The 27896-nt window shown below is 45.5% G+C and overlaps 1 protein-coding gene across 1 annotated transcript in view; it reads right to left on the bottom strand.

Annotated features, from left to right (window-relative positions):
* epha10 (EPH receptor A10) overlaps positions 1-27896 on the bottom strand; it is a 548838-nt gene that overhangs the window by 203829 nt on the left and 317113 nt on the right. The window contains exon 5 of the mRNA XM_080211320.1: positions 21791-22126. Coding sequence (XP_080067446.1) covers positions 21791-22126 — 336 coding nt within the window. The remainder of the gene's footprint in view (positions 1-21790; positions 22127-27896) is intronic.

The following is a 27896-nucleotide window of genomic DNA, read 5'->3' as shown; positions in this document are numbered from 1 at the left end:
CTCGGTCATCAATAAAGTGATGGAAGGGGTCATCAAGAACTCTGCTCAGCAATAACCTGCTCACTGTGGGTTCCCCTGACCTCATTACAGCCTTAATCCAAAAATGGACAAAAGAGCTGAACTCCAGAGGTGAGGTGAGAGACATCAAGGCAGTATTTGAGTGTGGCATCAACTACCCCCAGTAAAACTGGAGTCAATGGGAATCAGGGGGAAACTCTGCACTAATTGGAGCTCTACCTGGTACAAAGGAAGATAGTTGCGGTTCTTGAGGTCAACCACCTTAGTTCCATGGCATCACTGCAGGGTTCTCAGGGTACTGTCCTCAGCCTAACCATCTCCAGCTGCTTCTTCAAAAACCTCCCATGCAACATAAGGTCAGAAGTGTGGATGTTTGCAGTTGATGTGTAGTATCATTCATGATTCAAGTACAAGAACTGACCATGTCAAATGCAACATAATCTGGATAATGTTCAGGCTTGGACCAATAAGGGACATTCGTGCCATACAAGTGTCAGGCAATGACCATCTCAAGCAAAAGAAAATCCAACCATCTTCCCTTGACATTCAATGACTTTACCATCAGTGAATCTCCCACTGTCAACAACCTGGGGGTTATCACTGACCAGATACTGAAAAGGGCCAGCCATGTAAATAATCAGGCTACCAGAGCAGGCCAGGGGCTAGGAATCCCATAAGGAGTCACTGACCACCTGACTCTCCAAAGTCTGTCCACCATCTAAAAGGCACAAGTCAGGGGTGTGATGGGAATCCTCTCTCCATATCTGAATGGATATAGGTTCAACAACACTTGAGGTTTGACACCATCCAGGACAAAGCAGCTTGCTTGATCAGTTCCCCATCTACCATCTCCAGCATTCACTCCCTCCTTTACGCATGCACAGTGACAGCAATGTGCACCATCTACAAGGTACGTTGCAGTAACTCACCAAGGCTCCTTACAGAGCACCTTCCAAACTTGGCTCCTCTATTACCTGGAAGGACAAGGGCAGCAGATACATGCAAGCACCCAAGTTCCCTTCTAAGCCACTCACCATCATCCTGAACAGTATATTGACTTGGAAACATATTTCTGTTCCTCCACTGTCGCTGGGTCAAAATCCTTGAATTCCACATAACACCACCTCATACCCCACTGCTACCACCACGCAAGTAGCACAGTGGGTGTATCTACACCAAATGGGCTGAGGAGGTTCAAGAATGCAACTCACCAGCACCTTCTCAATAGCAATTAAGGATGAACAATAAATGCTGGCCTAGCCCATGTTAAAAAAAAACACCTTAACTTTAGCAATGCATATCAGTCATCTCAAAGTGACTACATCACTTCCAAAACCTGTGGATTCTACAACTGAATGGTGGGTAGCAAATGTAACTCCGCTGTTTAAACGGAGGGAGATAATAGGGAATTACAGACCGATTAGCCTAACATCAAAAGCTCAAGTCTGTTACAAAGGATGTGAGAACAGGAGACTTACTAAATATCAACAGGATTAGACAAAGTCAACATGGATTTATGAAAAGAAAATCATATTTGACAAACCTACTGGAATTTTTTGAGGATGTAACTAGCAGAGTAGATAAGGCATCCGGTAGCATATTTCAGAAAGCTTTTGATAAAGTCTCACGTGAGAAGTTAGCGTACAAAATTAAAACACATGGGATTGGGGGTAATATATTGGCACGGACTGAGAATTAGTCAGTAGACAGGAAATAAAGAGTGGGAATAAATGAGTCTCTTTTGAAGTGGCAGCGATAACCAGTTGGATCCCGCAGGGATCTGTGCTTGGGTCCTGACTATTCACAATATATTTGGATGAGGGAACCAAATGTAATATCTCCAAGTTTGCTAAAGATACAAAACTAAGTGGGAATGTGAGTGGTGAGGAGGCTTCAAGGCAACTTAGACAAGTTGAGTGAATGAACAAACTCATGGCACATGCAGCATAATGCGGATACAGTATGAAACTTTCCACATTGGTATAAAAAACAGAATGGCAGAGTATTATTTAAACGGTGATAGATTGGGAAATCTAACACCATTTAATCTATCACCAGTCCAAAGATGTGTGGGTTAGGTTGATTAGCCATGCTAATAATTTGTCCCGTAGTGTCCAGGGATGTGTAAGTTAATGTATTGGGATATGGGGATATGGTGGGATTGTGTTCGGTGTAGTCTCGATGGGCCGAAGGGCCTCTTTCTGCATTGTAGGGTTCTATGATTTCTATGAAATGTTGATGTCCAATGGGACCTGGGCATCCTAGTACACCAGTAGCTGAAAGCATACATGTAGATGTAGTAAGCAGTTAGGAAGGCAAATGGTACATTGGCCTTCAATGCAAGAGGACTTGGGTACAGAAGCAAGGATGTCTAACTGCAGCTGTACAGTGCCTTGGTGAAACCACATCTAGAATATTTTGGCCCCCTCCCCAAGAAAGGATATACTTGCCATGGAGGGAGTTATTCCTGGGATGGCAGATTGTTGTACGAGGAGAGATTGTGTTGACTCAGCCTTTACTCACTGAAATTTAGGAGAATGAGACGTCTTCGAAATGTATAGATTTCTGACAGGGCTGAACAAGTTGGAGATAGAGATTTTGTTTCCTCGGGCTTAGAGGGGGCTAGAACAATGGGGGTCACAGACTCAGGTTATGGGGTAGGCCATTTAGAACTGAAATGAAGGGAAATTTCTTCACTCAGAGGGTGGTGAACCTGTGGAATTTTCTACGATAGATGGCTGCAGAGGCCAACTCGCTGAACATATTTAAGGAGACAATAGATGGAGAACATAGAACATAAAACAGTGCAGCACATTACAGGCTCTTTGGTCCTCGATGTTGTGCTGAGCTATGTCTGAACCCAAGATCAAGCTATCCCACTCCCTACCATTCTGGTGTGTTCCACGTGTCCATCCAATAACCGTTTGAAAGTTCCTGAAATGTCTGACTCCACTATCACAGCAGGCAGTGCATTCCACACCCCAACCACTCTCTGAGTAAAGAATCTACCGCGGATATCCCTCCTATATCTCCCACCATGAACCTTATAGTTATGCCCCCTAGTAACAGCTACATCCACCCAAGGAAATAGTCTCTGCATGTCCACTCTATCTATCCCCCTCTAAACACTCAAGGCATCATTTGGGGTGGCATGGTAGCACAGTGGTTAGCATATGCCTCACAGTACCAGGAACCTGGGTTTGATTCCCAGCCTAGGCCACTGCCTGTGTGGAGTTTGCACCTTCTCTCCATGTCTAAGCGGGTGCTCCGGTTTCCTCGCACAGTCCAAAAACGTGGGGGTTAGGTGGATTGGCGATGCTAAATTACCCCTCAGTGTCAGAGGAACTAGCTAGGGTAAATACGTGGGGTTACAGGGATAGGATGTGGGTGGGATTGTGGTTGGTGCAGACTCGAATGGGCCGAATGGTCTCCTTCTCCACTGGAGGGATTCTGTTATCACGGGGTATGGGGAGAGAACGGACGCAGGACATCGAGATGGAGAATCAGCCATGATCATATTGAATGGCGGAGCGGGCTTGGGTCGGGCTGAATGGCCTGCTCCTCCCCCTATTTTCTATGCTTTAACACCAATGCAATGCATAAAATGTCATGCTGCAGGAATGACACTTTCTGCTGCAATGGAAAATGTTTAAATCCAATACTACTTTTAAAAAAAGTATTGATTTCTACACTTTTCATATTGCCTGAGGAGTTTATTCCCAGGGCTGTAATTTAAAAATATCAAATAGGAGAATCAGTGACAGACAACTGGGTATAAAGGAAAAAAAGTGTAGACACAGATTTAAGGTGCTGGGAAACCAGTACAGAGGAGATGTTAGGGGTAAGTTTTTCACTTATTTTTTCACAAAGTTACTTAGTTTTCACAAAGTTCACTTAGTTTTTCACAAAATCTCTATCTCCAACTTGTTCAGCCCTGTCAGAAATCTATACATTTCGAAGACGTCTCATTCTCCTAAATTTCAGTGAGTAAAGGCTGAGTCAACACAATCTCTCCTCGTACAACAATCTGCCATCCCATGAATAACTCCCTCCATGGCAAGTATATCCTTTCTTGGGGAGGGGGCCAAAATATTCTAGTGGTGAGTGAGTGGAATTGGCTGCCGTCAGTGGTGGTAGAGGCGAACTCACTGGGGTCTTTTAAAAGACTTCTGGATGAGTATATGGGATTTAATGGGATTGGGAGTTACAGATAGGTTTATGGCCTGGTAGGTAATGGATGTGATTGGCGCAACTTGTGGGCCGAAGGGCCTGTTTGTGCTGTAGTGTTCTGTGTTCTATCTCCTATCTCGCACTTTTATCTTGAGACAGCCCACAGTACTTGCTAGCTAACGGAGCAGCTCCGAAGTGTAATCGACATTGAAATGTTTTTCAATATGCGCGCAGCAAGATCTCAATCAGCAGAGGCAATCTGTCTCAGTGGGAGAGGGGGCAGCTAGGGTCTCAGTACACCCCCTCCCACAGAAGGCTGCACTTCTGACAGTGCCGCACTCTCTCAGTACTGTACTAGTCTCTGTGCAGTGGAGCTCAAATCCTTGACCTTCGAACTCAGCAGTGTGAATGCCACCACTGAGTCAGGGCCGACACCGTTACAGTTTTATCCAGTCCAGCTGGAGACTGTAGTTTAGCACTGTTGTCTCACAGCACCAGAGACCCGGGTTCGATTCCTGGCTTGGGTCACTGTGTGGAGTCCGCATGTTCTCCCAGTGTCTGCATGGGTTCCCTCCGGGTGCTCCGGTTTCCTTTCACAGTCGGAAAGACGTGCTGGTCAGATGCATTGGCCATGCTAAATTCTCCCTCAACGTACCCGAACAGGCACTGGCAACTGGAGGATTTTCACAGCAATTCATTGCAGTGTTAATGTAAGCTTACTTGTGAGACTAATAAATAAACATTAAACTTTAATGTCTTCAGTTATTCTGTTCATACTGCACAAGCAAACCAAATCACAGCTATGTGTATCGCAAGCCACTACCCCATTGGAACAAGAGAGAGATAATTGGACAGTGAGATCTTTTATACACACACAAATAAGCTCAACAACCCCTTCTGGTGTTCCTGCGTAGTTTATTGTGCAGATATATGCACACACCTCCCTTTGTGCACTTAAATTGATTTCATCTGTTTCGCATCATTGCAGAAATGAAATTGAATTCCACAATTATTGCACGTTTCTCTTTTTATCTGGCATTTAATCAGCATGTTAAAACATACATGCATTTCTTATTACCTGTTTTAATATACCCAGAGATGGACTCATACAGTGCAGAAGAAAGCCATTCGGCCCATCAAGCCTACACTGACACCCACCCAGGCCCCATCCCCATATTTATCCGGCTAATTTCCTTGATACTAAGGGGCAATTTAGCATGGCCAATCAACTTAACCCGCATTTCTTTGGACTGTGGGAGGAAACAAGAGGATCCCCACGCAAACACGGGGAGAATGTGCAGACTCCACACACACAGTGACCTGAGGCCAGAATTGTACCTGGGTCCCTGGTCCTGTGAGCTAATCACTGTGCCACCCATAGATAGGATTTGGTTAGTAAGCAAGGGTGGGCATAGTTCGGATGGTACACTCTGTGTCAGTGTGGAGTTTGCACATTCTCAACGTGTCTGCATGGATTTCTTCGGGATGCCTCGGTTTCCTCTCAGTCCAAAATTGGGCGAGTTATGTGGATTAGCCATGCTAAATTACCGCTTAGTGTTAGGGGGACTAGCAGGGTAAATAATTAGGGCTACAGGCATACGGGCTGGGAGGAATTGTGATTGGTGCAGACTTGATGGACCTGAATCGCCTCTTTCTGCATCGTTGGGATTGTACGAATCTAAGAAGTGCTCAGCCTGATGAACACCCGACATTTGTCTTCGAGTCCAAGTTTAATAAACATGGCAAACCTCTGAGGCCTTTCCTGCCCCCAGTAACAAAAATACACCCTTCAGTTTCCATCTGATAATTCAACAATGTAAGGATGTGTGTAGTATATCAGGGCAGAAAGCGGTGGGCGGGTTCAGTCTGATTGATACGAGTCTGTACGAGAGAAGTATCAATGTTACGAAGAGACCAAGTACACACAAGATTGTCGCTCGAACTGCTTATGATCTTTCCCCCAATCTCCTCCAATTGAGGAGCTTTGCTCACAAGCTCAATAAATATAAGTATGATGTAAAAATATCAATTAGGAGGAAAATCAGAAAGTGTCTTCCTGTCAAATCACTTCTCACATAATTGAGATTTTAAGTTTCAATTTGGTTGTACAAGCAAGTCGGTGACGATGGTCACCTCAGGCAACTTGCTGTGCGATTGAAATTGTCTTCAATAAACTTGCTTCTGGTCTTAGCAAATAGCCATAAAATCTGCTGGACTGTCATAAGATCACAACTGGTATAACCAGGTCAGCGGTGACTCAATGACATGTAGTGGAGGGGCGGCACAGTAGCACAGTGGTTAGCACTGCTGCTTCACAGCTCCAGGGACCAGGGATCGATTCCCAGATTGGGTCAGTGTCTGTGTGGAATTTGCACATTCTCGTGTCTGCGTGGGTTTCCTCTGGGTGCTCCGGTTTCCTCCCACAGTCCAAAGATGTGCGGGTTAGGTTGATTGGCCATGCTAACTTGACCGTACATGCATAGGTTCAAGGATTAGTGGGCAAAATATGAACAGATATGGGGTTAGGGCCTGGGTGGGATTGTGGTCAGAGCAGACTTGATGGGCTGAATGGCCTCTTTCTGTACTGTAGGGTTTCTATGATTTCTATGACTCAATGTTGTACTTGCGTCTCTGCATCAGATGGTCTCACGTTCATGTCGCACTCTCAAGACTTGAGCTGAAAAGCTCAGTGAACATGTCACTGCAGTCCTGGCCAATACTGAGTATGTCACTGAAACAGGGCACTTGGCCATCATCTTAATCCTGTTTTTGCGGTTGGCAAGTGCAAATTGACTGGAACATCGGAACAGTGACTGCACTTCAAAAAGAGACTTCACTGGCGACACTTACCTTGGAGCAATCATGGTGCCACGAATGGCGCGATATAAATGTAAGGCCTTCTAGTGGCCTCCAAGGAAGGAACATATACCCGAACACAAGTGACTCAATGGTCTCAGAGGAACTAAAGGCGAATAATAAATATATTTTTGTTAAATATGTGGCTCCCACCTTGTTTAAATAACAACTGCTTCAAAATGGCAACAGACCCAATGTGACATCTAAATCAGCCCATTATTTAAGACTAGAAAGATCCCAGCCAGATTTTCATGGGAGTGGGATTGGAGGAGTTGGGGGCAATGGTGGTGCTTTCGCCACCGCCCCCCCACTCCATTTTGATCCCCTGCAACTTAAATGGTTTCCTGAACCATAGTACTGTGACCAACATGCTCATCCATCTTGTGGAAGAATCTGAAACGAGGTGTCACTAGGGGGTCACCCATTTAAAACAGAGATAAGATGATTTTTTGCCTCCGAGGGCCATACGTCTTTTTTGATTTGATTTATTGTCACATGTATTAGCATAGACTGGAAAGTATTGTTTCTTGCGTGCTATAAAGTCAAAGCATACCGTTCATAGAAAAGGAAAGGACAGGATGCAGAATATACTGTTACAGTCATAGCTACGGTGTAGAGAAAGATCAACTCAGTGCGTGGTAGGTCCATTCAAAAATCTGATGGAAGCAGGGAAAAAGCTATTCTTGAGCTGATTGGTACGCGACCTCAGACTTTTGTATCTTTTTCCCAATGGAACAAGGTAGAAGACAGAATGTCCGGGGTGCAGGGGTCCTTAATTATGCTGGCTGCTTTGCCGAGGCAGCAGGAGGTGTAGACAGAGTCAATGGATGGGAGGTTGGTTTGTGTGACAGACTGGGCATCATTCAGGACCCTTTGTAGTTTCTTGCAGTCTTAGATACAGTTGTCTTCGGAAGTCTCTCCCTGAAAAGATGGTGGAACACGGGTGGACAGTTTTTTGGTAAGCAAGGGGGTGCTATATGATGTAGGTGGGATGCAGATTTGAGGTGACTATCATATCAGCCATGACTGTTTAATGGTGGGTTAGGCTCAAGAGGCAGAATGGCCTACTCCTGCGCCTTGCTGTATATGTTTGTGTGTTTGTATAATCTCCTCCAGGGCCTACTAATAGGGTCTGGGTAAGATACTCTGTCAGAGAGTCAGTGCAGGAATGATTGACCTATTGTGGCCTATTCCGTAGGTGGAGTCAGCCTTTGACATGACATTTTACATCATTCCAAAAATAGCGGAAGCTAAATTTATACCTAGAAACACATGGCATTTTGCATTGGTGTGACTGGTTTCGGATGAAATGCATTGAAAAAAAACACAACGTAATCTCTTGGGAACCAGCTATGCGAAAACGTCTGTAATCTCCAGACACACAGCTTCCAGTCCATCACGCAAACCAGCCTCCCATCCATTGACTCCGTCTACACTTCCCACTGCCTTGGAAAAGCAGCCAACATAATCAAAGACCTCACACACCCCGGACATACTCTCTTCCACCTTCTTTCATTGGGAAAAAGATACAGAAGACTGAAAACACACACCAGCCAACTGCAGAACAGCTTCTTCCCTGTGGCCATCAGACTTTTGAATGGTCCTATTACACATTAAGTTGATCTTTCTCTTCACCTTATCTGTAACTTCAACACTATATTCTGAACCCTCTCCTTCCCTTCTCGCCTCAGTGAATGGTATGTTTTGTCTGTAACAGCTCACAAGAAAGTATACTTTTTGACTGTCTCCCAAAACGTGACAATAATAAATAAATTAATAGGGCGGCACAGTAGCATAGTGGTTAGCACAGCTGCTTTGCAGCTCCCTGGTCCTGGGTTCGATTCCCAGCTTGGATCGCTGTCTGTGTGGAGTTTGCACATTCTCCTTGTGTCTGCGTGGGTTTCCTTCGGGTATTCCGGTTTCCTCCCACAGTCCAAAGATGTGCGGGTTAGGTTGATTGGCCATGCTAAGAAATTACCCCTTAGTGTCCAGGGATGCGTAGTTTAGAGGGATTAGTGGGTAAAATATGTCAGGATATGGGGGTAGGGCCTGGGTGGGATTGTGTTCGGTGCAGGCTTGATGGGCCGAAGGGCCTCTTTCTGCACTGTAGGGATTCTATTCTATAATTCAGTTCATTTATTGGGTGGCACAGTGGTTAGCACTGCTGCCTCACAGCTCCAGGGACCCGGGTTCGATTCCAGGCTTGGGTGATTGTGCAAACTCCACACATTCTCCCCATGTCTGCATGGGTTTTCTCCAGTTTCCTCCCACTGTCCAAAAATCTGCAGGTTAGGTGGATTGGCCATGCTAAATTGTCCCTTAGTGTCCCAAAATGTGTAGCTTCAAAGGCTTAGCTAATAAAATGTGTGGGCTTACGGGGAGAGGATCTGGGTAAGATACTCTGTCAGAGGGTCAGTGCAGTCCCGATAGGCCTCCTTCTTCACTGTAGGAATTCTGTGATTGGATCTCTGGCCTTTCTGTTAAGATCCATGTTAGAGAGTTGTCAAAGCCATTGATGTGATGCTTGTTTAGTGGCCTGGGCAACAGGAATATTCTAACTGCAAGGACTTGCACTGGGAAATCTAAATACAGGTAGCATTAATTATTTTTCAACAAGATAAGCAAACAGAAGAACATGATGTTGCAGAATTTGTTAATCATTGCAAGTGTGGAAAAACTGCTTTCATTCCCAAAGTGTGCTTATGAGGAGCAATAGATTAAATAGTAGAAGCTTTTAATTTTAACAGGCGACAGTTTTAGCTTTTGACAGCACCTCAGCACCTGTACGTCTGATAAGGATAATACCTATTTCAATGTCCCGGGGAAACAAAGGCTGGGGAGATGGTAACTCTGCGCTGCTGTTTCTGCAGCTTAAGTGGGCACAGTTTTGATTGTAGCCCAATTCCAGACAGACGCCAGTTCGTGGGATTAAACCAAAGCCATTCTTTTTTTCCCATCTGAAATACAACAAAAGCACCTATTGAAAAAAAAGAGATTGCATGAAACCACTAATGCCTGCTATCAGCTTATCAGGAAGCTCTTTCAATTTGCCTCCAAAGTAATACATGTCCAAGTCCAGTTCTCCCTCTCAATGCACTGTTTGAAGGATAGAAATCAGTCCATTCACAATGATTCACATTTGTAATGTGGAATGGATGCTTAACCGCCTCGAAGGACAAAACCTTTTCTTTAATTATTTTCAGCTGCAGTTTATGTAATCGTTTTGGCTCCGATCAATAGCCGAGTATCAAACCAGGGTATATGGAAGTCTCGTACAATTGACAGAGACCCGCTGGTCACTCCTCACCTTGTAGAGATGCAGGCGTTGGACTGGGGTAAACACAGGAGGAAGTCTCACAACACCACATTTAAGTCCAACCAGTTTATTTGATAGTAATTCTACAAGCTTTCCAAAATGGTGTTCCTTCGTCAGGTGTGTGGAAGGTTCTCACACCACATCAGGAATACCATTTCCGAAAGCTTGTGGGATTACTACCAAATAAACTGGTTGGACTTAAACCTGGTGTTGTGAGACTTCTTACTGTGTTTACTCCTCACCTTGCCAATGAAAACATACGGAATCTGAAACTATTTTAACAAAAAAAAGCATCAAATATTTTCATAGAAACATAGAAGATAGGAGCAAGAGGGGTCCATCTGACCCTTTGAGCCTACTCTATCATTCATCATGATCAAACCCTGCTTTCTCCTCATAACCTTTGATCCCATTCACCCCGAATGCTATATCCAGCCGCCTCTTGAATACATCCAATGTTTTGGCATCAACTACTTCCTGAGGGAATGAATTCCACAGGCTCAGCACTCTTTGGGTGAACGAATGTCTCCTCATTTCCATCCTAAATGGTCTACCCTGTATCCTCAGACTGTGACCCCTTGATCTGGACACTCCCACCATCGGGAACTTCCTCCCTGCATCTACCCCGTCTAGTCCTGTTAGAATTTTATAAGTCTCTGAGATTCCCCCCCCACCTCATTCGTCTGAACTCCAGCGAAAACAATCCTAACCGAGTCAATCTTTCCTCGTACATCAGTTCCGCCATCCCCTCAAGCATTCAAAGCTGGAAGCTCAATTTTCCAGAAACATCTCAGGGTTCCAAAGTCATTACTTCCTATGAGTCAGGACGGATGGGCAAAGGCCCTCAGAGATCCTTTATTGCAGCCTGGCCTGTGGAACCTTTGATCATAATAGATCCACAACACAGAGGCTGTGCAATCTCCTGCGAGAATAACATCTCCAGCTAAAGCCCTAAGCCAATCTTGGGGGGCGGGGGGTGGTGGAACTGGAAGAAAAAATGGGAAGATTTCTTTAGGATCTCTCTTCCCCCCCCGCCATCTGTTTCACAGCCGAGTCCTTGGCCAAGATTTTATGGTGCTCCTCTCCCACACTCAGCAGATGTGGTGGGCAATTTAAACTGCCATTTACTTCAGTGGGACCATGATATCCTGCTGGGAGTAGCGTCCTCAACACCTTTGCCGTAAATAAATGGAAGCATTCCATACCGATGGTTTATTTTGACCTCGATATATGAAGGATTGGGGAGAGATGTGCCCCTCAACTTGTAGCCCCAGTGCAGCTTACAAAACAAGATTTGGAACGATAAGAATTAGCTTGCGTTATTGTAGCTTCTGTCATAACCACAGGAAAACCTCACAACCAATGAATTATTTGTGAGGTTTAATCATTGTTGTAATGTAGTGAAATATGGCAGCCAATTTGCACATAGCAAGATCCAGTAATGCGATACACAATTGGAGATTGTTTCAGTGATGTTGTTTGAGTGATGATTATTAACCGGGAGACTGGGATAAGCATCCTTTATCATCTCTGATTGGAACATTGGGATCATTAATGTTCACTGAGAGGTGTATACGGATCCTCAGTTTAACATCTGAATGATGTCATCTCAGACAGCGCAGCTTTCCCTCAATACTTATTTTAATTTATGGATATGTCTGCCATTGCCTAGGCCAGCATCCATTGTCCATCCCTAACTGCCCTCGAGAAAGTGGTGATGAACCTCTGCAGTCCATGTGGTGTAGGGACACCCACAGTGCTGTTAGGGAGGGAGTTTCAGGATTTTGGCCCACTGACAATGAGGGAACAGCGACGTAGTCCCAATTCAGGATGGTGAGTGGCTTGGGAGAAACCTCCAGATGGTGGTCTTCCCATCTGTCTCTTGTCCTTCCAGATGTCAGTGGGTCTGCCAGGTGCTGTCTAAGGAGCCTCGGTGAGTTCCTGCAGTGCACTACACTGGGGTGTTAGCACGGATTATGCGTTCAAGTCCCTGAATCTAGCTCTACTTGGAAAAGGCTCAAGACATGCAGCATATGTTAGACTTTTAGCTGGAGGCACACTACTGCTCATGGTCTCCCTAAAGTAGTGGATCTGCCAGAATGTTATCCATGAAGGCAAGAACTCATTGCGCATCAGCCCTACTAACACGTTGATGTATCTGCTTAAATAAGCGAGTATTCTGGATCATTCTTTCCATTGTCACTAGCAATGTTTCTCTGAGATTGTTATTGGATAGCAGAAAGCTCGACTCTGAAACCAGCCTCCACAACTGTGCCCAGAGATAACCGACGTACAAGATGGTGGAGCCTCCAGCACAGATATGGGCTAATATGCCCAAATCTCCCTGATACTTGCTGGTTGGCAATTGACCCTGACGACCAAACATACCGCTGCCCATTAAACTGACCGCAATTTCAAGAAAGAGGCCCAGGTCGCCCACGGAGTTGAAGTTTATTTATCAGCGTCACGAGCTTAACAGCGCAATGAAGTTATTGTGAAAATCCCCTAGTCAACACACTCAGGCGCCTGTTTTGAGGGAGAATTTAGCACCTAAGCAACATGTCTTTCAGACTGTGGCAGGAAACCAGAGAACCCGGAGGAAACCTACACAGACCGGGGGGATCTTCTCCACCGAAACATTTCCGCCCCGTGATGCTGCTCCACTTTTCATGTCAGGAGCTCCGAGCCCAGCGACTAATGGAAAGTTCCACCTCAGAGCTGGAGCCCTGGTGAGGAGAACCAGGTTACATGTCCTTTTTTTACAGGATTGTTGCCACATGGCAAGTCTAAATGCCCAATGTGAATGTTGGTGAATGGGTGGGTGTATGAATGGATAGGCTTGTAGGATGGGCAGGTGGATCAAGGTAGTCGGGATGAATCAGGAGGGGTAGTTGGATGATGGTCAGGCTGTTGGGGAGGGGGGAGGTGGGGGTGTGCGGTGGTGGCTCAGGGGTCAGAGGGATAGTGATGTGGGTAGTCAGACAGAGTCAGCGGATTAGTGGGGAGGGTAGGTCGGAGTAGTCGAGTGGAGTCAGCGGACATTTTGCAAGGGTTAAGGGGTAGTTGTAGGGGGGGAAATCAGGAGGTATCTGGAGAGAATCAGGATGCAGTCTGAGGATGTGAGTTTGGTGGTGGGATTCAAGCAGAGAGTTGGTGTTTGCTGGGTAACCATCACAATACGTACAGTGGAACCTTCTGTAGTCTCTAATTCAGTGTCTGCCACATTCACAGAGAAACGGCAAAGTTCAAATTCCCGGGCTATTCCCACGGAGGTTAGTGCAGCAGAACGTCTGCAGGGTTCCCTGCGTATCATGAGTCACAAGGCTGGCCCCTGACGATGTGGAAACTGAACGATCTGGACCAGACTCTCATTCAGGGGCTCCAGCAACCGCACCTGCTCAGAGCTTCCTTTCCCATTCCCGACAGAATTGCTAGAACAGGGAACTAAAGTATGGAGTGGTTGCATTATTTTTTGCATTATAAAAAACATAAAGATCATTGTAGGACAGGAGGCCATTCTGCCCACCATGTCCAGGCCAGCTCTCTGCAAGAGCAATTTGACAAGTTCCATCCCCTCCTCGTCAGCCTGCAAATTATTCCCGAATGCTACAGAGCAGAAGAGGCCCTTCAGCCCCTCCAGTTTTTAGCTATTTCCCTACAATGCGTCGCCAATCCGCTTTTGAAGGCCGCATTTGGATGTTGATTCTACCACACACACAGGCAATGCGTTCTACATCCTAACCACACAGGCCTCTGTTGGCTCAATTGTCAATCCCCTTCAATGGGACCCTCCGGTTTTTGACCCAATGGGAAAAGATTTTCCTGTCTACTTTATCCTGATGACTCAATTTTGAACACCTCTACCCAATCTCCTCAACCTACTCGGAGGAACATAGAAACACGAGTAGGCCATTCAGGCCATCCAGCCTGTTCCGCCATTTAATTTGATCACAGCTGATCATCTGCCTCAAAGCAAATTTCCCACACTATCTGTTGATGTCATTATTTGCTAGAAATTTATTGATTTCTTTCTTGAACATGCTCAGTGATTTAAGCTTCCACAGCTCTCTGGAGTAGAGAATTTCAAAGATTCACCCCGAGTGAAGAACCTTCTCCCCAATGCTGTCTTAAATTCTGAGTCTATGTCCTCAGCTTCGACTCTCATCTGCCAGGAAAAATATCCTATCAAGCCCTGTATGAATTTTGCAAAGAGATCATTCTTCGAAACTCTAAATAATACGTGTCCAGCTTCCTCAGTCGCTCCTCATAAGGTATTCACCAGAGATTAGTCTGGTGAATCTGTAGTGCACTCCCTCCTTATACCCTCCATAAGATAAAGAAACCAAAACTTGTACATTGTTTTTAAAGTTAACCCAACCAGCACGTCTTTTGGACCGTGAGAGGAAACCGGAGAACCCGAAGGAAACCCACGCAGACACAGGGAGAATGTGCAGACTCCACACGGACAGTGACCCAAGCCGGGAATCGAACCCGGGTCCCTGGTGCTGTGAGGCAACAGCACTAACCATTGTGCCACCGTGCCTCTTTTGCTCCAGGTACAGTCTGAACAAAGCTCTATACAATTGAAGCGAGACATTTTTACCTCTGTACACCAAGCCCCGTGTGACGAAAGCCAACACATCTTGTTACACCTGCATGATGACTCATGAACACGGACACCCAGGTCGCTTTGGACGCTGGCACTTCCCAACATCTCACCATTTAGAGACAGAGGCTGATTTAGCGCCCGCATTAGCCATGATCACAAATGGTGACACAGGTGCAAAATCTGACAAGAATCGGAAAACGAGATTCTCGCCGGCGAGATCTCATTTTTTTTTAATTCCCCACCCCGCAACAGTGACATAATGAGCTTTTTTTTAACTGTATTTTTATTTCATTTCAGGATATCCTTTAAAAATGGTTCTGGGGAACTGGCGTAGGCTGCACCCACCACTATGACAGTGAAGACAGTGCCTCCAGATATTTTGTGTAGAGTGCCATAATATCTGGAGAAAAGCCCGACTGTGCCACTGACAAGCTGCACCCTGGTTTTTTTTCACCCCTGCCAGCACTCAGTGCACAATACCACCCACAGACTGTCCACAAAGTGGATAACTTCACACTTACTCATATTCCATCTGCCATTTTCTTGCCCATTCACCCAGCTTGTCCACTTCAAGCCTCCCCTCCATCTTCTCCATCTATCCCGGCAATTGAAGTTCCTCATCCTTACAACCATTCCCGGAAACCTTTCTCTGAAGACTTCACGTCATTTCTTGAAATTACATCTGCCAGACCTCTGCCCATTCCATCACACTGTCCATCTCCTCTTGAACTCTTGTCATTATCCTCCTCAATACTTGACAAATTCTTTGCCACCTGTAATGTTTTAATTTGCAAAGTCATTAATGTGTCCTCCTTTTGTTTGGGTGCCTTCCTTGGGCTGGGCAAAGGAGAACAGACTATTTTTAGGGCACCTTTTCTACGCGCTTCTCCATGGGGGTGAGGAGACTGGAGCCTGAAAAGGGCCACTCAGTCGCGAGGAAAGCTGCTGAAATGATCTCTTCTTCCTATTCCAAAACTGAAACAATTGAATGAAACTCCACGCTTACACACCAGCCTGAAGCTAGGGACTTCCAGGTCTCATGGTCCTGTCCCTGTCACCTCTCACCAATTGCCGCAGGGCTCCTGTGTGTGTGTGGGGGGGTGGCGGGGGGGCGCGGTTGATGTTGTTTCCTCTAGGTAGATGCCAACTTTTAACATGGGTGCACTGTTGCACATCAGCAGACACAACTTCCCTTGACAGAAGCTAACTCAAGTTCCAGTGGTAAAGGAACCTCAATGACTAGGGATTTCCCTACTGCTGCAGTCTCCATCCGCTATCACAGCAGTTGATATCACACAAGAATCTACCGCCTGATCCAACATTGAGAACTTGTTTTGGATTGTGTATTTGTCAGGCTCCTCCCCTCTGACCTTACCATCATGGGTGACCCTACCAGGAGTTTAAGACTCCCGACAGCTTCGCTCTTGGGATCAATGGAAAGCTCAAGACTCTTCACCACGGCAAGATGGCAATCCACAGAAAGGGATGAGACCATCTAACCCTGCACTGATTGTCTGAAAGACCAAGCTATTAACATAGAACATAGAACACTACAGCACAAACAGGCCCTTCGGCCCACAAGTTGCACCAATCATATCCCTACCTACCAGGCCATAGAGCTATCTGTAACTCCCAATCCTACTAAATCCCATGTACTCATCCAAAAGTCTTTTAAAACATCCCCGCGAGTTCGCCTCTACCACCACCGATGGCAGCCGATTCCACTCACTCACCCTCTGAGTGAAAAACTTACCCCTAACATCTCCTCTGTACTTGCTCCCCAGCACCTTAAACCTGTGTCCTCTCGTAGTGACCATTTCAGCCCTGGGAGATAGCCTCCGAGAATCCACCCTATCTATTCCTCTCAACATGTTATAAACCTCTATCAGGTCGCCTCTCAACCTTCGTCTCTCCAGGGAGAAGAGACCTAGCTCCCTCAACCTATCTTCATAAGGCATGCCTCCCAATCCAGGCAACATCCTTGTAAATCTCCTCTGCACCCTCTCAATAGCTTCCACATCCTTCCTGTAGTGAGGGCGACCAGAACGGTGCACAGCACACCAAGTGGGGTCTGACAAGGTTCTTGTAAAGGGTCTTATTCACCTCAGATAGGTAACTCTGACTCTTAGATCAAGTGGCACACAGATCATTCTATGACTATTGTCACAGGAGTGCTGCAATTATCACATGGTTCCTTTTAATTGACCTTTCAGTGCCTAATCCATTGATTAAATCTGGCCTTTTCTTTCAGGACCATCCCATAGCAAACATGCTTCATGATCTCTCAAAAACGTCTCTTTCTCTCCCCCCCCCCCCCCCCCCCCCCGATTTTACTTTGATTTGCCCTTCACCTCTTTGTTCAAGTCAGTTTGCCCTTTCAGTAAACTTTCTCCCTTTCAAAGTTAGCTTCATTCTAAATGGATTGACGTGATCAATACTTGGAATCAGTGGGTTGCCTGATAAGGAAAGGTCGGACAGACTGGACCTGTTTCCACTGGAGTTTATAAGGGTGAGGAATGATTTGATCGAAGTGTATCAGATCTTGAATGTTCTCAACAAGATGGATGTGGAAAGGATATTTCCTCTTGTGGGTGCGTCCAGAACTAAAGGGCACTATTTTAAAGTTAGTGATCACCCTTTTAGGACAGAGATGTGGTGAAATTCTCTCTGAGGGTTATGTGGCTCTGGAACTTGCTCAGAAGGTGGTGGAGGCAGGGTCACTGAGTAGTTTTAAGGCAGATGTAGATAGATTCTGCTTAGGCCAGGGAATCGAGGTTATGGGGGTAGATTGGGAAGTGGAACTTGGAACACAAACCAATCAGTCATGATCTTAGAGGATGGTGCAGCAGGTTCAAAAGGGCTGAATGGCCTACTTCTGCTCCTATTTCGTGTGATAGTATAATTCGCTTGTGATTCTTTATCGCAATAAACTGACCACTATTCCAAGAGCTTGATTTCTCCTTCAACTCTGCTTCTGCCAATGCTGTGCTTTACAATCTGTTTTAGGGGAGTGGTCACTTTGTGGTTACATAAGAACTAGGAGCAGGAGTAGGCCATCTGGCCCCTCGAGCCTGCTCCACCATTCAACAAGATCCTGGCTGATCTTTTCATGGACTCAGCTCCACTTACCCACCCATTCATCATAACCATTAATTCCTTTACTGTTCAAAAATGTATCTAATTTTGCCTTAAAATCATTCAATGAGGTAGCCTCAACTGCTTCACTAGGCAGGGAATTCCACAGGTTCACAACCCTTTGTGTGAAGAAGTTTCTCCTCAACTCAGTCCTAAATCTGCTTCCCCTTTATTTTGAGGTCATGCCCCCTAGTTCTGGTTTCACCTGCCAGTGGAAACAACTTCCCTGCTTCTATCTTATCTATTCCCTTCATATTCTCATATATGTTTCTATAATATTTTCCCTCATTCTTCTGAATTCCAATGAATACAGTCCCAGTTTACTCAGTCTCTCCTCATGAGCCAACACTCTCAACTCCGGAATCAACCCAGTGAATCTACCCTGCATCCCCTCCAGTGCCTGTACATCCATTCTCAAGTAAGGAGATCAAAACTGTACACTCTTAATCCAGGTGTGGCCTCACCAGCACCTTATACAGCTGCAACACAACCTCGCTGTTTTTAAACTCCATCCCTCCAGCAATGAAGGACAAAATTCCATTTGCCTTCTTGATTACCTGCTGCACCTGCAAATCACTTTTTCGTGATTCATGCACAAGGACACCAAGGTCCCTCTGCACAGCAGCATACTGCAATTTTTTTACCATTTACATAACAGTCCATTTTGCTGTTATTCCTACCAAAATGAATGACCTCACATTTAGCAACATTGTACTCCATCTGCCAGACCCTCACCCACTCATATAGACTATCTATATCCCTTTGCAGACTTTCAGCATCCTCTGCACACTTTGCTCTGCCACTCATCTTAGTGCCATCTGCGAACTTTGACACACTACACTTGGTCCCCAACTCCAAATCATCTATGTAAATCATAAACAATTGCGGTCCCAATACTGATCCCTGAGGCACATCACTAGCCTTACAGCGCCAGGGAGACGAGTTCAATTCCGGTCTTGGGTACTTCGAGGAAACCCAGACAGACATGGAGAGAACGTGCAGTCTCCGCACAGACAGTGACCCAATCGCATCCGGGATCCTGGCGTTGGAATTTGCACAATCTCCCCATGTCTGCTTGGGTTTCCTCTGGGTGCTCTGGTTTCCTCCCACAGTAAAAAGTCTGACAACACCAGGCTTTTTACTGTGTTTACGCCAGTCCAACGCCGGCATACCCACATCATTCCTCCCACAGTCCAGATATGTGCAGGTTAGGTTGATTGGTCATGGTAAATTGCCCCTGAACGTCAAGGGGATTTAGGAGAGCAGCACGGTAGCACAGTGGTTAGCACTGCTGCTTCACAGCTCCAAGGACCTGGGTTCAATTCCCAGCTCGGGTCACTGTCTACGTGGAGTTTGCACATTCTCCTCATGTCTGCATGGGTTTCTTCCAGGTGCTCCGGTTTCCTCCCATAGTCCAAAGATGTGCGGGTTAGGTTGATTGGCCTTGCTAAAATTGCCCCTTAGTATCCTGGATGTGTAGGTTAGAGTGATTAGAGGCTAAAAGTGTAGGGGTATGGAAGTAGGGCCTGGGTGGGATTATGATTGGTGCAGACTCGATGGGCCGAAGGGCTGTACTGTAGAGTTCTATGATTCTATGAAAAGGGGATAGGATAGGACCTGGAGGGATTGTTGTCAGTTCAGGCTTGATGGACCAAATGGCCTCCTTCTGCATTTCAGTTTCTATGATTCTGTGATTCTTCACTTTAAATTGAGCTAGCTTGCTGAAACGTCACACTGTTTGGGAAGCTCAGAATGTAGCTCTCCCGTTATTAAGCTCTTCTCCCAACCTCATTATGAAAGTGCCAATTAGGATGGCTTTCAGGAGTTTGTCCTCCACTATAGCTTGTATCTTGTTGATAATTGATCTTTACCCATCTGCTTTGGAGCCCTTGGATTCTTATCAAATTCACTAAGATGTTACCAGGGTCTAACAGCCCAACCCTTTGAGCCACGCAGGCAACAATTCAACTCTATAACCCACCCTCTAACCTCCAAACGCCTCTCCAGTTAAACCACCCAAAACTGGACACAGTATTTGAACTTGTGGCCGGACTGATGTCCTGTTCAGCATTAACTTCAGATATGGAATTTATGCTTGGGTTACTGTCTGTGTGGAGTCTGCACGTTCTCCCTGTGTCTGCGCGGGTTTCCTCCCACAGAACAGAAACGGGCCATTTGGCCCAACTGCTTCCTACTGGTGTTAAGGTCGAAATAAGCCATCTTAAATGTTTATTTATTACTGTCACAAGTAGGCTTCCATTAACACTGCAATGAAGTTACTGTGAAAATCCCCTAGTTGCCACATTCTGGCACCTGTTCGGGCACACTGAGGGAGAATTTAACATGGCCAATGCCACGTCTTGAGGGAGGAAACCGGATGAAACCCACGCAGACACAGGGAGAACGTGCAGTCTCCACACAGGCAGTGACCCAAGCATGAGTCAAACCGAGGTTCCTGGCGCTGTGAGGCAGCAGCGCTAACCACTGTGCCACCTCCCACCCACCCTCATCTAAATGTCTCAGCACATCTTTTATGCACTGATCTTCTACTTATGAAACTTAGAATTCCCGCCATATTAGCCATTCTCTTCACTTTTACAGCATTGCACATCATCTTCAGCGATTTCCATTTCACATTCCTCTGCATTAAATTTCATCTGACATCTGCCCAAATATATATTCTTCACTAATTCTAATACTCAAATGGAGATAGCTTCCTGCAGACTATTTCTCAAGAACCATTTCTCAAAATCCATTTGCAGCAAAATCAATACATTTGGAGGGTAAATGTACAATCTAAAAATCACAGTGCTGCAGTTGTTTCTTCACAGACAAACCACATGATGCAAATCTACAACAATCCTCATGCTTTCTCTTGCTGCTCAGACCACGAGGAGTCTACTTTCACTTCCTAGGTCGAGGGTCACATTGCACCTTCACTAAGAGGGAGCTCACGTCGACTGAAGTCAGGATATGAGGCGCAACCCAAAACCTTCATTGCATTGTGTTTCAAATGCTGCGGACAAGACATGGGGCTCCAACGAGTGGGGTTTTTTGGACATTAGGGAGAGAGAGAGAGAGAGCAAGCAATCATTGCTCGCTCTTTCCCACCTACAAACTGTGGCCTGCTACCCTCTCTGCCAATGCTCCTGAACAAACTGGGGTAAAGGTTGGGTGGGGGAAGAGGCTATAGATGGAACAAATGGGTTGCTTGCCGTTATCCACCTGCCCACCATAATTAACGGGTTGTGGACAAAGACGGTCAAGGCTGATGGTGTCTCTGGAAAATAGCGGTGGAGATGTTTACATCTCCTTGCCACTCAATGCCAATGGGCCAACATCCAGTTCGATTCCAGGTGCGTAACATGTTGGAATCCAGGGCTAAGTCTTCCAAACGCACTGTGGCAATGCCACATGGTGCCAAATAAGTTTCTTTATCACATAAGACTCAAGGATCCAATGGTGATTATTACTGTTCCTGACCTAAAGCATGAGCCCTCCAATCGAAAGGTCTTCACAAAGCACAATAAATCCCCTGTCTTGTCCGGCTCCCAGGATCCTTTATACGAATACTTCTGGGTAACAATCTACAGTCCACTGCACAGCAAACCACTCATCAGCAATTGGGGCTGAAGAAATTCCAGGAAGTACTTTTTAATTGATAATCAGAAACCACTAGCACTTACCTCCTTGGCTTATGACCACGGTAATCTCCACGTACATCCGCGGAGAGGGACTCAGGTCCGAGACTCCGTTCACAGCCTCCACCCTGAAGGTGTAGTTGACGTACGGCAGCAGGTTAACCACCGTGACGGCCGTATCGACCAATCCCAGCTGCTGGGGGACAAACTCAATGCGGCTGTCGCACGGCCCGCACGTCTGGAGGGTCACCGCGCACCTGCTGCACAGAGCGTTGTACATGACATCTGTCCGACCCCCACTGTCCTCAGGGGGCTTCCAGTCTAAGAGCACCGCCGACTGCCTGGTGCTGTAACCGAGAGTTTGCGGAGCAGTTGGGGGTTCTGTGGGGGGAACGAAACAGAGCAACAGCGTCAAGTGCAGGAGCACAAAGCGGTTCTTTCTCTATTGCACTTGCAGTTTTTGCAATTCTGTCGATGCTAACCATGCATTTGATATTCAGCTCACTTCGACTTTTTTGACTACAGATTCCACTGCAGCTCAAGCAGGGTGCAAAATTAATGTGGTGAGATTTGCTGTCAGTCCTACATTCTTAACTAGAGTAACTATCATTGCCACAGAAAGGAAACTAACTGAGAACGTAACTGCTAAAACGTCTCAAAGACCTCCAAAATGCAGATTATAATTGGCGACCAAAGTAGGAACTTTCCACTGAGATTTGTTAACAGCAAGTGATGCTGTGCTTATAGAAGTAGGAACTGCACTGAGCTTGTGGCTCCTTCTGGTTTCCTATAGCCATTCACTAATGGGAGAGTAAAGCAGTTTTGCGCTGACATTTTCACTGCCACATGGGGCAAAATCCTCTGTTCCGTATTGAGCTGCTAGATTTTGAATAACCCGTCAGGAAAATAACCGAGTCCGACTGAGGCAAGGCCTGATGGATGTTGGAATTAGGGTAAAGGGAGAGAAAGAGAAGAGATTCAACCCTTCAACACAGGATTAACCTGAAGGCCCCAGGAATTAAAGATAAATCTCTGGGAGACTGCTACTCACATCCCTCACTCCCGCAGCACCTTCATGGCCTGAGGCTTTTAATCCTAGCAGATGTTACGATGCCACCATGGGGCAAGGCAATGAAGCACCATGAGGATTGCCAGGATGAGGATTGAACATGTACCATGGGCGTTATTCTGCGCCACATTCTAAGCAACTGGTCTGCTCAAGTGTGGGGTATAAAAATTGTTTTTGCTTTAAAAAAATGTTTTCGATGAATCCTTTTGTTCATTCAGAAATGGCAATGAAAGGAACCGACTGACAGTGAAAATTACCCCACGAAGGTAGTCTGTCTGCTTTCTGATTGGTGTATAACGTGGAGCACTATGAAGGTGGACATGTCAGGTGGCCAGTGATAGGAGCTTGGGGGTGGAACAGTTGGAGTCAAGAGGTCATGTGAACGTGCCCCCAGGAAGATGCCCAATCGGATGTGGGACTCTCTCAACCCTTCCAGCAACCAAGTCAACAAGAAACCTGGTACAGGGGCCCATGACTCAGACTAAGGGAGGGATTTTTCTGACCGCACTTGTCCCAAGGCCGGGAATTCCCATCCAACGTCAACGGACCTTTGTAGTGTTCGCCTCCACCCACTGTGGCGGGCAAAGTAGGAAAATTCTGCCCTAAATTTGTGAGAGAGTGGGTGACATTGATATCGTAGACCAGTTCGATCCCTGGATTGGGTCACTGTCTTTACGGAGTTTGCACGTTCTCCCTGTGTCTGCGTGGGTTTCCTCCGGGCACTCCAGTTTCCCCTTTCAGTCCAAAGGACAGGCTGGTTAAGTGCATTAGCCGCGCTAAATTCTCCCTCAGTGTACCCGAACAGGCGCCGAAGTGTGGTGACTAGGGGATTTTCACAGTAACTTCATTGCAGTGTTAATGTAAGCCTTACTTGTGACACTCACGAATAAATCTTTTAAACAGAGAAGGAAAAAAATATATACAGATTTGCTCAAAGGTGTCTTAACTTTTCATAATCACTTTCGTAAAAGTAAGAGTGATGTGATTTTGACTGAGTGAAGTGTGGAACACGACACAGTAACTGAACATATATGAATTAGAGGGCATTGGGTTAAGATGAGGGGGGAGAGATGCAAAAGTGCCCAGAAGAGCAATTTTTTCACACAGAGGGTGGTGAGTTTCTGGAGCAAGTTACAGAAGTATTAGTAGAGGCGGGTACAATTTTGTCTTTTAAAAAACATTTAGACAGTTGCATGGGTAATATGGGTATGGAGGGATATGGGCCAAACGCGGGCAATTGGGATTAGCTTAGTGGTTTTAAAAAAGGCAGCATGGACAAGTTGGGCCAAAAGGGCCTGTTTCCATGCTGTAAACCTTCTATGACTCTACAACACAGCAGGCATGGCGTATGATTCGGTTTCTGATGGGCTGGGAATTACTGGCAAGTTGTATAACTCAGTACACAGACATTCTTTTTCAATTTTAACTCTAAAAATTGATTTCTTAAAATAGCTGGATTCGATCTAAGTTAATTTCAGACCCATTAAAGCAAATAGGGGTGAGTATCCCCAGCGGATTCCGGCATATTCCAGCTGACACTCAGGATGGAATCCATTGAAATCAGTCACAGAATCACACAGCAGACAATAAAGCTATTCAGCCCATCGTAACTTTGGCAGCTCTTTGAAGGGCTATCCAATTAGTCCCATTCCTTATTCTTTCTCCAAGCTCCTACCTTATTTTTTCCCCCCAATTTTCAAATATATATCCATCTAATTCCTTCAGGAAATTTACTGTAGAACCTGCTTCCTTCCACTCTTCAGGCAGTGTACTCATCAGGTCATAACAACTCACTTCTCAAAATCATCTTCACAACACCTTGGGCACTGTTGCCAATCGCCTTAAATCTTTGACTGCTGGTTACTGACCTTCCTCGCAGGGGAAAACACTTTTCTTTAGTTGTGTTACCAAAACAATATTGAACCTATTATTAAATACCTTCTCAACATCAACGCTCCAAGGAGAATGATCCCAGCTCTTCCAGTTACTGCTTTTAACTGAAGTTCCTCATCATAAATAGTTTAGGTCAATGTATAACAAGTTCTGACTTCAATTGTGCAATACTGGTTGGCTTGCTAAGCTTACAACCCTTATGCCCAATATCAAGGAGTGAGGGCTCCCTCTGTTGCTCTACTGGTAGACACAGATCAAGAGAAGCACCGGATGCCTATCCTCTTGAGGCTAATTAGCTCTCGAATATGAAGAACTGGTCCCCACGAGAAGATGCAAGACAGGAAAGTAACTCCACAATACAGGATATCTGAAAATTGATTCAGCTACATGGAGTTTAGAAGGACCTGAATTGGGTCTTAGATAGGGAAGGGATGGGGTGATGGAGGCTATGTATGCGCATAGTGGCTGGGCACCTAGAGTTGGTTGGACAGCAGATATTTGGGCAGCATGAGGCAAGGGCACCAAAGATGCACATTCAGATGTGCAGATGTCATCCAACATTGTGCTAATGACCGTCTGAACTGATCACCCAAATTCTAACACTGATTTCGCTGCTAAGATCATAAATATGGATGTCTGGGGCCAAAATGTTTAACCTGAGACTTGTGTTAATTTCTAAATTTATGAAATTCATGTAAAATAATTTCTTCAGAACAAAGGTAGACTTTAGTGAAGCCACATGCAAGCTGTTAAACCAACGGTAACTGGTCACTCGCTTCAGCAATGACACAAGTCACACTGCCTTACACACCCATTAACCAAGCGTTAACTTCAGTCTCCCGCCCCATTCACTGCACACACCCTCCAATCTCACCATCAGTGTACTCTTAGACTTGCACTTCTATTCAGGGTACACATCTTCCAGTCTCAAACCACCATTCAAATACCACTTTTCCCAGTGGCACCAACATACATGACTGTTGACTGTGGATTTTAAATAAAGATTTGTATTAAGAATGGGGGTGAAAGAACAATTACGTGATTATAGCTAACTGTCACAAGTGCTAGGCAATAATACCCCCAACAAGAGAGAATCCAACCATCTGCCCTTGCTGCTCAATGGCATTACCATCTCTGGATTCCATTGATCAATATCCTGAGGGTTACCATTGATGAGAAATTTAACTGGACCAGTTATATAAATACTTTGGCTGCCAGGGTAGAGTACAGGCTGGAAATTTTGTGGTAACTCACCTCCTGACTCCCCAAAGTCCGTGTGTCATTTACAAGACTCGAGTTTGAAGTAATGGAAGACTGCCCACTTTCCTGGATGAGTGCAGCACCAACAAAACTCAAGAAGCTCAACAACATCCAGGCCAAAGAAACACCACTTGACTGGGCACCCCAACCACCAACTTCAACATCAATTCTGTTGAACACTGACATACTACAAGGTGCATCGTAGCAATTGCCAAGGCTGGTTAGGTGATGGCTTCCAAACCCCTGACTTCTACATGCCAGGAAATGGCAACAGACACTTGGGTATAAGACTGCCTGGTTCCCTTCCAAGTCGCTCGCCAGCTTGACTTGAAACCATATTGCTGCTCCATCACAATCAATGGGTCAAAATCTTGAAACTCCTTCAACGATAGCAATCTGGGGGGGGGTAACCTTCATCACACAGACTGCAGCAGTTCAAGTAATTTGCTCACCATCATCTTCTCAAGGACAATTAAGATTAAACAATAAATGTTTGCCTCGCAACTGCTGCCAACTCCCCATTAACAAATTAAAAAATAATGCATGTTTTGGTAACATGATGTAGGTGATTGACATGTGACAGTCTAGTTAATATTTTAATATTACGCTGACTAAATTAAATTAAAAAACTACCGCGGTATAAAGTGATTAATATTTGTTCCTGATGGTAAACAACTCGAATATAAGGAAGTGAAATATTTATATATGCAATAAATATTTTACCCTTCTCTGCAATTTTGAGTCATAATCCTAAGTCAATATTGTAAAGGTCAACTGATTTGTGTAAAGGAGCCAATCATAAAGTCACTGAGTTTCGTAGTGTGTAATAAACACACAATCATTCAGAGTCAAGGGACAATTTGCAGCATTGACCGTCATCACACAGGAACTGCATTAGTGGCCCATCTATCTGTTACCCAGCCCCATCCATGGCAAACCCATTCACAAACTACAGCCTCATTAGGCCACAGCAGAGGAGGGGTGCACGCATTATCAAAGGGATGCAGCTCTGCTCCTTTTACATTGGCAGCGAGTTGCAGGGATGAGCTGGCATGCCAGGATTTTAAAGGGGACATTGCTGGTTGCGTGCACAAGAGCATCCTCGAAAGGCAGAGTGAGAAGAAGCAATTATTGCCCACAAGTGCTTTGTACTGTTCATGCAAAAAGGCTGCATTCCAGAGAGCCCTTGAAAAAAGCGTGCAGTAAACAGTCACACTGCTCAACAATGGAGACACTGACCAGTAAAATACCACGAGTCAGCCTAGCATCGTTACTGAGTATATTGGTCACCGTGTGTGTGTACGTGTATGTAAATATTATAATTCTGCACTAGCAGGGACTGACACAATGATGGCACGGGTACGTCAAACCACAGACAGACAGCTCCAGTTCCCGTTCCTCAGGATTGAGCAGGGAATTCCTGACCTCAGAGACCAGAGTGGAAGCCAAATGATTGAACATTCAGGCAGTCTTTGGCTATGATCATTGTTGTAGCTTGATCTCTGTACTTAGGTGAGCACGCTGAATTTTATGTGGTGGTACAACTGGGCTAGAACTAAAAGCTCACCGGAATGGTAAAATGCAACTAATTTCCCTGGATTTTCTTTTTTTCTCTTCTTTTATAGGATGTGGGTGTCACTGGCAAGGCCCATCACAAATCTCCCTCGAACTGAGTGACTTGCTCAGTCATTTTAGAGGGCAGTTAAGAGTCAACCACATTGCTGTGGGTCACATTGGGCCAGACCAGGTAAGGATGGCAGATTTTCATCCCTAAAGTGCATTAGGGAACCAGGTGGAATCCCTACAGTGCAGAAGGAGGCCATTCAATCATTGCATCTGCACCGACTCTCTGGCAGAGTATATTACCCAGACCCTTTCCTCCACCCTATCCCCATAACTCAACACATTTACCACAATTAATCCGTCTAG

The sequence above is a fragment of the Carcharhinus amblyrhynchos genome, chromosome 24 (genome assembly GCF_965287045.1).
Source record: "Carcharhinus amblyrhynchos chromosome 24, sCarAmb.v2.hapA, whole genome shotgun sequence".
NCBI classification, from domain to species: Eukaryota; Metazoa; Chordata; class Chondrichthyes; order Carcharhiniformes; family Carcharhinidae; genus Carcharhinus; species Carcharhinus amblyrhynchos.
Note: the sequence above shows the minus strand (reverse complement) of the source record. Positions and strands in the feature narration are given on the sequence as shown.